Source organism: Scyliorhinus canicula, chromosome 12 (assembly GCF_902713615.1).
Source record: "Scyliorhinus canicula chromosome 12, sScyCan1.1, whole genome shotgun sequence".
In the NCBI taxonomy this organism is placed as follows: domain Eukaryota; kingdom Metazoa; phylum Chordata; class Chondrichthyes; order Carcharhiniformes; family Scyliorhinidae; genus Scyliorhinus; species Scyliorhinus canicula.
Window position 1 is genome coordinate 103383764 of NC_052157.1, and position 14057 is coordinate 103397820.

The following is a 14057-nucleotide window of genomic DNA, read 5'->3' on the forward strand; positions in this document are numbered from 1 at the left end:
TTACAGGTATATTATCTGAATATTACAATATTTATGAATTAAGAGTAACATTCCACCAACTGGATCATTAAAGTCCACCTAAAACAAGAAGGTCAGTCATTTTTTTAAATGGTTGAATGAACAAGGTCTTAATAAAACTTGCTTCTTTGTATTCTGCTTTGACAGCATTGTCCATGATCAGACTTTGCAGCAGCCTGTGATAAAACAAGCTCTCTGCTGGGCTCAAAAACGGAGCTGTACAAGATCTGTGGTTTGCATTCACTTCCTTTGCACTGCTATCAATGAGCTCTAAACCGTCTTTGCAACAGAAAGGCAGCAATTCAACCTTTCCAGTCAATCCTTATTCAATTTAACTACCTTTCTCCAGTGGGGTTTTAAATACAAACTGAAAACAAATTCATCAGGAAGCTTTCAAACTGGGAAAGCTGCTAAGAGAATGATTATCTTACTAGTGTGTTAGTATTTAAACTTCAACAGGAAGTAACTGTTGGTATGGGAACAGAAACGAGAGAATGCAGACTGTACTAGCTTGTTGCTAGTGTGTAGGTTGCTCATGGTTGCCAAGCGGATGTTTTTTTTTGACGTTCAACAGACCTCCTTGCTCTTGTACTCTATGCCCCTATTAATGAAGCCAGGGATAATGTGTGCATCACTAACTGCTTGCTCAATCTGTCCTGCCACCTTCAATGACTTATGCACTCATGTCCCTCTACTTCCATACTCTCTTCAGAGCTGTGCCCTTTATTTTGCATTGTCTCTCCATGTTCTTCCTACCAAAATGAATCACTTGCACTAATCGCCTTTTAGTAATCCGGGATCGGAACCTGGGCTGCTTTTCCTCTAGGAGCACTGATCTCATTAGCACCACGCTAGATTGAACAGTTTAGGCCTACACTCTCTAGAGTTTAGAAGAATGAGGGGAGACCAAATTAAGATATACATGATAAAAGATATGGATAAAGTAGACGTGGAGCGGATGGTTCCCCTTGTAGGGCATTCTGGAATGAAAGGATAAGAGGTCTTAGAATAAGAGGTAGCAAAGTTAAAATGGTTGAAGAGAAACTACTTCTCCCAAAGGGTTGTGAATCTGTGGAATTCGCTAACCCGGAGTGGGGCGGATGCTGGGACAGTGAGTAAATTTGAGGATAGATTTTTAATTGGTAATGGGTTGAAGGGTTATGGAGAAAGGGCAGGACTGTGAGATAAGGCCAGGATGAGATCAGCCATGATCGAATGATGGAGTAGACTCGATGGGCCAAATGGCCTAATTCTGCTCTTATATCGTACAAACTAGTTCTGTATTAAAGCGGAGAAAAGCCAGAGACTTCCAGAACTGAGATGATGGGCAAACGTGGTTATTAAAGAAAGCCAAGGTCCCGAAGGATTACACCCTTTACATGTAAAGGTTTCTTCTTTGGAATGGTGCTTGCCTGTCCACAAGTGTCAGTCCAGCAGAAAAGTGCAGCCAGGGTGTTTACATACATTGTTACAGATGGGAAGGTTGACATTCACATTTCTCAGTGAAGCATTTAGGGGAGGCAATGGGCAGGGGGATATTAGAGAGTGAGTTTCACAATTATGCAGGGATATAATTCAAAAAGGGAAAATTATTCTCACTGGCTAATGAGTCATAACACGAGACAGTTTTTTAATGCACAGAGGATTTTAGAACATGAAATGATCCGCCTCAAACTGTGGTGGAAGCAGAAATGGATAAATATTTAAAAGAGAAAAAGATTCAGGGTACAGAGAAAGTGCAGGAAGAAGGGATTAATGAGTTACTTCTTTACAAGAGCAGGCCACACTGCTTCCTGTGAAGTACAAGTCTTTGAAGGGCAAAGGAATGAATCCCCTTCTTGAAAAATAAATGTGCTGCTGCCGCATGGAAGATCTAGTCGTGTGATGTGCTGATAATCAACAGCGGGAAGCAGCACAGTGCCTATGATTCACCAGCCCATGAGCTCCTACTCTTTCAGCAGGTTGCCAGGCAGAGTGCAGCGAACAGTCTGGGCACAGTAAGGACTGCCATGCTCCTGCCAGTTAGCAGTTGCAGACAGGCAGTGGCAGGGTCTGGGATGCGAATCATCAAACCCTTCATGGTGCCCAGACAAAGGTATAGATCACTGGGAGGGTGGAAATCTAACAAAGAGCAAAAAAAAAACCCAGAATTGTTTGAAAGCGGTAAGCACCTACAGAAGAACATAACTAGGGGCAGTGGTAGGCAATTCCGCCCCTCAAACCATTCAATACGGTCTTATCATGGCCTCAACCCCACTTTCCTGCCTGTTCTCCATAACCTTCAACCCATTACTCATCGAAAATCTGTCTTAATCCTCCTTAAATTTACTCAATGTCTCGCCGTTCATCGCACTCTGGGGTAGTGAATTCCACAGATTCACGATCCTTTGAGAGACGTAATTCCTCCTCATTTCTGTTTTAAATTTTCTACCATTTATCCTAAACCTATAACTTCTCATTTTGGATTGCTCCACAAGAGGAAACATCCGCTCTACGTCTACGTTGTCAATAGCTTTAATCATCTTATAAACCTCAATTAGATCTCCTCTCATTCTTCTAAACTCGAGAGAGTGTAGGCCTAAACTGCTCAATCTCGCTTTGTAGATAAACCCCCATATCTCTGGAATCAGTTTGGGGAACCTCCTCTGAACTGCCTCTTATGCACTACATACATCTCCTCCAAGAGGAGAATGGCAGAGCAACAATTAAATAATGAAAGCTGCCTTGGTTTGCAGCACCTCCTGTTTTGCAAGGGAGGATATAATTTGATGTCAGTGGTGAAGGAATTCGGGGAGATCTACGAAGCCATGTTTTGAGATTTTCAACCTAGTTTGAAACCAGGATTTCTTGACAGAGGGAGGACATTAACCTTTCAAATCAAATTTAATTTGGCAGTCTGAAACTTAACACCCTTTTTATATTATATTAACCAGTGCGCTTAATCTTGCTTACAAAGCAGTGAATTATCCACAGAATTTATTATCTTCATTGCACACCTTTATTGGTGGATCTATACGATATTAAATAAACCATACTAGGTGCTGCACCCAAAGGTGTGTTCCCACAAAAACCTGTTTTTTTAAATCTCTTGCAGTGATGATATCATTCAGGAAGAATGATACTTTAAAAAAGTGGCAGAAAGTTGAAGAGGAACTGGATTATCTTTTGGCCAACATGTTAATTGGAGGCTTTCAAACTGCCCTGGTTTATTTGGGATTCAATTTCCTGCACACTTTTCCCGTTGATCCTCTGAAAAGATGGGGAACAATTAAGTAAACTAAAAATTGTTTCAGCTTTTCACTCTCGCTCACTTGAAAGTATTAAATATACAGCTTCGAGAGTCGGTCAAAAACATTTTCTTTTCTATTCGTTCATGGGATGTGGGCCAGCATTTATTGCCCATCCCTAACTATTTAAGAGGCAACCACAATGCTGTGGGTCTGGGGTCACATGCACGCCAGACCAGGTAAGGACGGCAGATTTCCTATCTTAAAGGACATTAGTAAACCAGCTGAGTGTTTTTACAACAATCGACAATGGTTTCATGGTCATCATTAGACTTTTAATTCCATATTCGTACTGAATTTAAATTCCACCAGCTGCCGCGTGTGATTCGAACCCTGGTCCTCAGAGCAGTACCCAGGGTCTCTGGATTACCAGTCCAGTGACAATACCACTATGCTGCTGCCTCCCCTCCCCTTACTCAGCACGATAAGCAGAACTCAGATGTAAAAGAGACAGCACTCGAATGCAACATAGCTGTAAATCGTGACCTCACCACTCGATGACCTCAAATTCGAGATGATTGGGTAATTCCTCCATCAGTCACAGCTGAAAGTGACTGGGGTTAATCTTACGCACCATATCTCGATGCAGCTATTCTTCACTCACTGTATTCTGCGATAGAAATCGCCTGGTTATTGATCAGCAGGACTTGCTGCAGGGCCAGAGAGACTCAGTAAATATAGACTTTTTGGTTTTTTTGTACAAGACATTGGATTTTGTGATGAAGGATCAGTGAGGTTATCAGTGCCCTTTGTTGTCACTTCATGTAATTTGGCACTGAATGTAAATAAAACCAAAAATACAGGTGTGTGTGTGAGAGTGGGTTGGGGGAGGGGAGGCGGGGAGGGGAGGGGAGGCGGGGAGGGGAGGTGGGGGGGAGGGGAGGGGGGGGGGGGCAGACCCAGCTCTGAAGGGTCACATTAGATTTGAGACTTTATCCCTGTTTCTCTGATTTGGGGAGAGGGAAGACAGCTGTAGTGGAGATAGATCAGTTAGGGACCTTTACTGAATGGTGGAGTCAGTTAGAAGGGCTGAATGGTCCTGCTCCCATTTCCCTTTTATAGTGTTACATAGTTCCCAGATCCCCTGTAGAGGGCGCAGCATATCAAATAACTGCATGCTCCAGTGCAAACTCCCAGATAAAGCCTGTGGGCCAGTCTAAATGCAATGAGTCGCTAGTACTGGGCATTTGCCACTAACTGCAAAATCGAGGCTGCTGTTTGGTGGAAATTCTGTCCTAAGTTCCGCCTGCTTTCAATTCACGCTGAAACAACAGTGTCAAAAGACACTTCAAGATCTGAATTGTTGTTTATATATAGGATCAATTCAGGTGACTGGTTAATGGCAACAAGAGAAGAAATAATGAACAATGCTACTGGTACGGCTGAACATAGAATTACATAGAATTTACAGTGCAGAAGGAGGCCATTCGGCCCATCGAGTCTGCACCGGCTCTTGGAAAGAGCACCCTACCCAAGGTTAACACCTCCACCCTGTCCCCATAACCCAGTACCCCACCCAACACTAAGGGTAATTTTGGACACTAAGGGCAATTTATCATGGCCAATCCACCTAACCTGCACATCTTTGGACTGTGGGAGGAAACCGGAGCACCCGGAGGAAACCCACGCACACACGGGGAGGATGTGCAGACTCCACACAGACAGCGACCCAAGCCGGAATCGAACCTGGGACCCTGGAGCTGTGAAGCGATTGTGCTATCCACAATGCTACTGTGCTGCCACTCATTGGCGTTCTCAGAACCTTTGTTCTTCTTTTCCTAAAGTGCCTAAATCTTCTCTCACAAGATCCAGGCGTCTACCATCCCACTTTTGATGAGTTGGAAAATAATTATTGTCCTCCTTTTCTCTCAGTCACCACTGACAGCTCACAAACTGCCTGGCTGCTGCATACGTTGCAGACACTGGCAATTCTCTACAGAATATTTTGACAACATGACAACTCCGAAGTTTAACTACACTTAAATCTTCCAAGTGATATTTTAACAAATATTTTGAGGATAGTTCACACTGTGTACAGTGAAAACGTAATCACTCTTCAAGACACGAAAAGTAATGGAAGTAGAAAAGTGAGCGGAAAAAGTAGGACAGAGTGACGGAAAACTTGAGGGAGAGTAAAACAAGGAGATGATAATGACTAATCAGTTTGTGCTCCATAAACTTAACACTGAAACTCTTTAAGTGGTTCACATTACACTGTGATTAGGACTGCAATAACCCTTTTAGAAATTTAAGGTACTATGCAATCAAATGCTAGATCTGTATCACTATTACGGCTAACTATTCAGGAGAGCAAAACTAAACTAATTGTACAATTTAATTTTCTGTTTTAAATTGGGACAGCTCCACTGCCAATATTCATATATGTATATATTATGTGTATATCACCTCATAACGTATTTGCTGCCCTCACAGTTTGTAAAAAAATTACACGAAGGTCTAATTGTAAAAAACATGCACATTCTCCCTGTGCCTGCATGGGTTTCCTCTGGGTGCTCCGGTTTCCTCCCACGGCCCAAAGATGTAGTGATGAGGTGGGTTGGCCATGTTCAATGCACGGGGTTATGGCAATAGGGCAGGGGAATGGGCCTACAGGTAGAGTGCTCTATCGGAGGGTCAGGGCAGAATGGCCTTCTTCTGCACTGTAGGAATTCTATGGAATTTGCCTCAACTCCTTGTGCTAGCACCATCCCCATTTTTAAAGTAAATTTCCAATTGAGGGGCAATTTAGGGTGTCCAATCCATCTACCCTGCACATCTTTGGGTTGTGGGGGTGAAACCCACACAAACACGGGGAGAATGTGAAAACTCCACACGGACAGTGACCCAGATCCGGGATCGAACACAGGTCCTTGGTGCTATGAGGCAGCAGTGCTAACCACTGTGCCACCATGCCGCCACACCAATCCCATTTTGACCATTCTTTGGGTAAGGACGTTTCTCCTACAATCCTTATTGGTTTTAATTAGTGACCATCTTCTATTTATATCCCTTAGATTTTGAGTTTGCCAAAAGATGGAAATATCTGATCTGTATCTTCCCCATCAAATTTAGTATCCCAAAAAAGTCATCTTCAGCCTTCTCTTTTCTCAAGAGAGTCTTAGCTGATTACTGATTGCTTGATTAGTAAACATAAATGTCGCCACAGTCCCAGAGGACCATAGGCTGCTCTCCAAGAGCTGACTGGTGGTGCTTTAACCCGAGGGTCACCACACCGCAGCTCAGTACTCTAGCTAACTGAACTAACTGACCCCTGCTTCATAAGTATATCCTGTCAGTTCTGGTATTATCCTTGTGCCCCATTTTTGCACCTTTTCCAATGCCTCTGCACCCTTATTATAATATGCAGACCAGAACTGTAGACAGCATGGTCTAAACGAAGGGTCAATACGTGTTAAACATAATGCCTCGTGTTTTTCATCCCTCTAGAAATGAACCCCTTGCTTGCTTTTTTATTGCCTTATTAACTTGATTCACTTGTGGTGATTTGAGTGCCTGTATCTTAATGTAGCTCTGCAGCATTTTGATTCCACTAATTGAAGAACTATGCAGCATCCTTATTACTCCAACTACTTCACACTTACCTATATACTTGCCTAGTTAGGTCTAGACTTGATCAACTAGTCGCTTGTTAAAAGCCAATCAAGACTCCACCAGATGTAGTGAAGTGAGAATCGTGTCAGAGTTTTCATTTTTAAATCAATAACTCATTGTGGGGTGTGGGCTCCATAGTATTTCAGGATTGGGACACAGCATGGTGGCTGTCCAAACCAGATGTGGCTGCACAAGTTAACATCACAGTGGTAGACACCATCAACGAAAACCTCCGACTGGCCCACAATTATGATTCTCCGATCCCACTGAAAGTGAACGGAGTTTCGGCTGGAACGCCAAATTCTCCGTTCTCACTTACAGCGGGATGGCAATGGGCGAGATCGGAGAATCCCGCCCCATCTCTAATACACTTTGCTCCAAGCACTCGATCTTACCGCAGCCCGGTTTTCGGCGATGAAGAACAGTTCAGTCAGGGCTCGATGCAGTGGTGGAAGGATAAAAACTCCAGCCTGGTCTTGGTTTGCGGCATTCTCCATCTTCGCAAAAAGCTGCCAAAGCGGCTTCAACATGGTGAGGTCACAGCCACTGGGAATGAGGAATAAAACAGATTGAAAATAAGACAGAGGGTACACTAATTAGAAAATCATGTTCTGCCCGAGAGATGATTTTAAGGCAGATATACAGCTGGAGGCAGAACTAACATTTCTGAACCGTCTTCAACAGAGAGTAACGAATAATAAAAATATTTGTTTCAATTTAAATTCCCAGCTTTGTATTCTACATTAAATATTCTTAACTACTGTCAATAAGAGTATCACGTTTACAGTTGACATTTTATCATCTGAAAGAGGTGTGACTACTTGCGCTCTTTCTCCATTCTTATATATTAAACCAAAACCAGAAATTCACCTGTAATAGCTTCACATTCTGCTCCTGCAGCATTATCTCTAGTGTCCCTCAAAAACCCAGCCATAGTCCCCTCATATTTCCTTGCTGCCCCATGGTAACATTACCCAAAAACGCAATGTCAGGTTTCACTTTATGCTGACAATTCCTAACTCTACCTCACTGCCAATTCTCTTGCCCATTCACTTACTCGTTTGGTTAATGTCAGGCTGCGTTTTTGTTCAACTACTACTGGATGAGCAGAAATTACCTCCAACAAAATATCGGGAAGGCTGAATCCATTGGCACGGCAGCACAGTGGTTAGCACTGTTGTTTCACAGCGCCACCGTCCCAAGTTCAATTCCCGGCTTGGGTCACTGTCTGTGCGGAGTTTGCACATTCTCTCCTTGTCTGCGTGGGTTTCCTGCAAGTGCTCCGGTTTCCTCCCACATGTCCTGGAAGACACGCTTGATCGGTGAATAAGGCATTCTAAATTCCCCCTCAATGTGACCGATCGGCGCCCGAGTGTGGCGAATAGGGGATTTTCATAGTAACTTCATTGCTGTGTTAATGTAAGCTTACTTGGGACACTAATAAAGATTATTATTATTAATCTTTGGCCCCCATCAAAAACCCTGTTTTCTGGTCGCTGATCCCACCTCTCTCCCTGAACCAGCGACTGAACCAGGTAGTTCACAACCGTGGTGGTATACTTGATTCCAACGAGCTTCCGATCATATATTGCCTTCACTGCCAAGACTGCCTGATCCACGTTTATAACCTTAATCAACTCTCCTCCTTCCTCAACTCTGCTAAAACCCTCATTCATGCCTTTCTTACCTCTAGATTGAATTTTTCAATGATCTCCTGGCTGGTGTCCTGCCTTCCACCCGGCTTAAACTTGAGCTCATCCAAAACTGCTGCCCATGTCCTAACTCACACCAAGTCCCCAATGACCTACAATAGTGCCCGATTTGGCATTGTCTCAATTTTAAAATTCTCATCCTCATTTCCAAATCCCTCCTTGCCTGCCACCACACTCGCCACCCTACCCCACGCCCAACCCCTCCAACCCCCCTCAGCCCTCTTTTCCCCCCAACCCCAACCAATTCCCCCCTCATCTCTTCAATATCTTCTAGCCCTACAATCCTCCGAGATCTCTGTAGTGCTTAAATTCCGGCCTCTTTTGCATTCCGAATTTTAATCCCTCCACGATTGGTGGCCAGGTTGTTAGGCCCCTCTCAGTCTTTCTCCTCCTCAAAAATCTTCCTCCTTTATTAGGACGCCTGTCGCAATATATCCTGCACAACTCTGTGTCCAATATTGTTTCACAAAGTTGTGTTAAAAGTTATAAAATTGATCAAAATCATGTCAAAGAAGTTATATAAATAAAAGTTGGTCTTGCTATTGTTTGTCCCAAGAGCACATGGTTTCTGTACAGATGATCTTTTTAAATATAATGGAAGTGACCAATTGTGGTATTTTATCTGGCGCCATTATGAATGATATCATTGTGAATGATATCCAGAGACATTAGACAAGACCATACAATATTGATACATGCTTTCTGTGACCACAGGAAAAATGCAATTTGCTGATAAGCAATCTTTTAAACACAGCGCAACATGGTGATTAAGGGCAATGTTACACCCTTGTTTAACGTACTTCATGTAACTAAAGATTCAGTCACAAAGTATTCCATAAACAATATATTGTTCAATCCAATCTTACATGATGATTAGAGCTTTCCCAAATAAGGCACTCCTTAATACAGCTGATGATTTACACGTTCATGCCAACCATTGAGATATCCAAGCCCATGTGGAGCTTGTTAGAATTTCACAGGAATAGTCAGCTTTTCTATTGGTGACCGAGGCAAAAGAAAAATCCCAGAGGCTGGAAATCTGAAATGAACGCTGGAAAGACTCAGCCGGTCACGAAGCATCCGTGGAGTGAGAAACAAGCTAATGTTGCAGACCCAAAATATTTACTTTTCTCTCCAAGGATTCTGCCTGACTTGCTGAGGATTTTCAGCATTTTCTATTTAGATTATGTAAGATTGAAGGCAGTTGGATGCAAGTGGGGGAGTGTAGGGGTCAGCACCCACTGGAACCTACTGCTTTCTCCCTGTACTGGTTGTGAGTGAACTTGAAACAGAAAAGTTTAAATGTTTTGATGGCTTTGGGGAGCCTGACCTGCATCAAAGGCCTTCTAAAGATATGAAGCGGGATTCTCCGAACCCCTCGCCAGGTTGGAGAATCCCCTGGGGGCGGAGCAAATTACACCCCGCCACTGGATTCTCTGACGCCGTTTTTCGGGGGGGGGGGGGGGGGGGGGGGGGGGAGAGAAGAGTTCCACACCACGCTGGTTGGGGACCCCCCGCAATTCTCCAGGCCCCGATAGGCCTAGCGGCCATCTGTTTTTGGACAGTCCCGCCAGCGTGAATCACTCAACTCACTCACGTACCGGCAGGACCTGGCAGGTAAGTCAGCTGGGGCGGTTCCCGGGGGGGATCCGACCTTGGAGAGGGGGGGGGGGGGGGGGGGGGGGGGGCACAGTGGCCTGGCCCACGATCGGGGGCCACAGATCTGTGGACAGGCCTGTGCGGTGGGGACACTCCTTCCTTCCAACGACATAGGGCTCCGCCATGGCCGGGGCGGAGAAGAGAATCCCCGCGCATGCGCCAAAACACGGCGGAGGTTCCGTGCACGCGCAAGATCACCCCAGCCCTTTGGCGCATGCGCGAACTCGCGCAGTCCCTTCAGCGCCGGCTGGAATGGTGCCAACCCCTCCGGCATTAACCTAGCCCCCGGAAGGGTGGAGTATTCCGCACTTTCGCGGGCTGTTGACGCCGGAGTGGTTGGTGCCGGTTTTCTTGCCAGCGTCGGGACTTAGTCCCCGAAAAGGAGAATCCCGGCCATGGTGTAAAAAAGTGCACAATATCACAGCCGCAGTTTAAACAAAGTCAGAATGGTTCATCTTTGCTTAATGTCAGGAACACTCCAGATGGTTCACCTTTTATCTGCGACGTTTCCACCATTTTGAATACATTGCATCCTTGGCCTATACCCTTCAATTCAGATGGGAGTCCTCACATCTTCTCCGTTACCAAGGCTGCTGAAATGAAGCTTACCTTCCTCTTCAAAAACCCTGCTCCATGATAAGTGTCAGAGGTGATTCAGTTGTTAATACATGCAGCCAAGTCAGAAGGTTGTTGGCTGATATTTGTGGTACAACACTATGGGAGTGTTGCACTCTCAGAGGTGCAGACTTTCAGACGAGACATTAGATTGGGGCTCTCTCAGGTGGAGATAAAGGATTGCATGACACTATTTCAAAGTAAGAAGTCTTACAACAGGATTGTTTCGAATGACTAGCTTTCGGAGCGTAGCTCCTTCATCAGGTGAGTGAAGAGGTGGGTTCCATAAACTCATATAGAACATAGAACTTACAGTGCAGAAGGAGGTCATTCGGCCCCTCGAGTCTGCACCGACCCACTTAAGTCCTCACTTCCACCCTATCCCCGTAACCCAATAACCCCTCCTAACATTGTTTGGTCACTAAGGGCAATTTAGCAATGGGCAATCCACCCATCTGGACTATGGGAGGAAGACGGAGCACCCGGACGAAACCCACGCAGATACGGGGAGAACGTGCAGACTTTCACAGACAGTGTCCCAGCAGGGAATCGAACCGGGACCCTGGCACTGTGAAGCCACAGTGCTATCTACTTGTGCTACCATGCTGCCCAAAGTTTATATATAGACAAAGTCAAAAATGCAAGATGACATTCTGAATGCAAGGCTTTGCAGGTAATTAAGTCTTTACAGATCCAGAAGTTACAACTGGAGAGAGGGAGAATCACAGGTTAAAGAGCTGTGAATTGTCTCAAGCCAGGACAGTTGGTAGTGTCCTGGCTTGACAGAAAGCCAGTGACTCTAAACAAACCTGTTGAACTTTAACCTGGTGTTGTAAGACTTCTTACTCTGCCTAGCTCAGTCCGACGCCGGCATTGCCACATCATGACTATTTCAAACAACAGCAGGGGAATTATCCTGTCTGTCCATGCAAATATTTTATATGCCTATTTATTTAAGTTTCTGATTAAATTTTGTTTGCTAATAGATGTTTCAGCACAGGTTTCCAAATGGACTGCATTTACAGAACAGGCATTAAATCTTTCACTAAAGGAGGTATTCCTTAACAACAGAAATGCATTTATATATGTACTGTAAAACTTTTAGCGTTAATTATTTATCCAAGGACATTGGACTGCATTTAAACTTTATTGTATTTCATATAAACTGCATTTATCACTCAATGTAATTAAAACAGATTATTTTAATACATTTTCAATGTACTAAAACAGATGATCTTGTCGTTTTCATGTTCTGTGGGAACCTACTCTACATAATTAGATGTTATGTCTTCTTGACTACACTTCTGAAGTATACGTTGGCTGTAAAGTGCTTTGAGTTCATGAACAGGACTATATAAATGTGAGCCTTTTTCTTTTTAGGTTGAGACTTCAGTGCACTGAAGGAGTACAGAGGGCCCTTGGCCAATCTTTCAGGTGGTCGCGATAGATCTCATGACTTAATTGCGAAGAGTATGAGAATTACCCCTGGTGTCCTGGCTATCATTTATTCCACAATCAAGATGATGAAAACAAATATTTAATATGACCCATCTATTTTTCAATTCTGTCCCTCTTACTAACCTACATTGCAGCTTTAATAATTTACTGAAAACAGATTACAGTGTTTAGTCATGACCACATTTTGGTAGCTTGATGTGAACAAATTGTCTGCTGCTTTTCTTACATTACAACAGTGGCTACTCTTCAAAAGTACTTCATTGGCTGGAAAGCATTTTGTGACCTTACGAGATTGGGACAGGCACTGTATAAATGCAAGCCTCTTTTTCCTTCATATTTCTGAACAGCCCCAAGGAAAAAAGGACTAAGTCAAGTGACGAGCAATTATTTTCTCACCTCTCACGTCCAACCGGTCTTTGGCACACCTTAGTTTTATCAATACTAGCTTTTCTGAACTCTCCTTTGTGTTTCCTCCACAGGTACAAACAGTTGATCTTACACATTTTTCTGTACTGTATGATATCAAGAACAAACTCTACAATTTTAATTCTTTCTTACCTAAGCTCACTACCTAAACTCACTACCTCCTTCAGCATTTTCTCCCTCTAGTAACGTGCAGACTAAAGCCCAAATCTGGCACCACCTCATCGCTGCCTCCTAACGTACTACCCTCAACTTCCCTCCGACTCTCTTCAACCTTGGTCTTGCCCTACATATGGTCCAGATTAAACAAGTTTTCCAAGTTAAATAAGTGCTTTTGTGGCGCATCCCACTACTTGCCCAAGCTTCACTTTTGACAAAATGCAACCACACTTTCTGACCGTGTCAATTAATTGATTAAAAGGGTGAAGAGACCAAAATAAATATTTAAATTGGGACAATACGTTTCAAGTGCTGGAGGCCAAGTTATTTGCGTACCTGACCATCACTTTGACAGTGAATTATGCTCTGGGGGAGGTTACACAAGATAAAAGTTACAGTAGGACCATAAGGAGAACAGCATGAATACAGCTAATGCGGTAATAAAATGGATCTAGAAATAGATTTGATATGTGAGGCATAGTTGAACATGTAGCCAGGAGCTCAGGCTATGGGCTTATTTACAAAGTTTGGCAAGCCAGCAAATATTGTCAAAAGCAAATTGCTATTAGCTTGAATTTGTTCTGCATTACACTGAATTAGTAGACATTCCATTTCTAGATTCAGAGTAAATACATTACAAAGTGTTACCAGATGAACAAATCTATTGCTGAGAATAAAAGTCCATTTCTGAGTAACTTCTGATCCCCCCCTCACCCCAATTATTTAGCGGCTCCTGAGTATGATGGTAAGTGGTGTCCCTCACAGGAGTTAGAAAACATACCCTAACTATATTGTGATCCAGAGCTTTAAAGCACACCTCTCAATATCTTAATAAAAAACCCTAATGCAAAGGGCACAACTTGGAATGGGCACTGAGGTACCCCTGAACAACACGATGGCAATCAAGGCAACAGCATTTAACTAAAATAAATCACCACATGACTACGGAAAGCGCCAGATATGTCAATCAGACTGGTTGCATTTCAAAACACAAACAGTACTTCATTCTGTGTGCCTCCAAAACAAGATCACATTACAAATTGCATTTCAGAACTCGTGTTCAATCAAGTGACACCTTCATGCCAAAACCCATCATTTACTGTCCTAACCCTTT

General features: G+C 43.6%; 1 protein-coding gene across 3 annotated transcripts in view; it reads right to left on the bottom strand.

Annotated features, from left to right (window-relative positions):
- The window catches only part of zzef1 (zinc finger, ZZ-type with EF hand domain 1), a 371817-nt gene that overhangs the window by 11708 nt on the left and 346052 nt on the right, over positions 1-14057 (bottom strand). For all 3 annotated transcript variants that reach the window (XM_038813628.1, XM_038813629.1, XM_038813630.1), the window contains one exon: positions 7313-7463. In XM_038813628.1, the coding sequence (XP_038669556.1) occupies positions 7313-7463 (151 nt within the window). The remainder of the gene's footprint in view (positions 1-7312; positions 7464-14057) is intronic.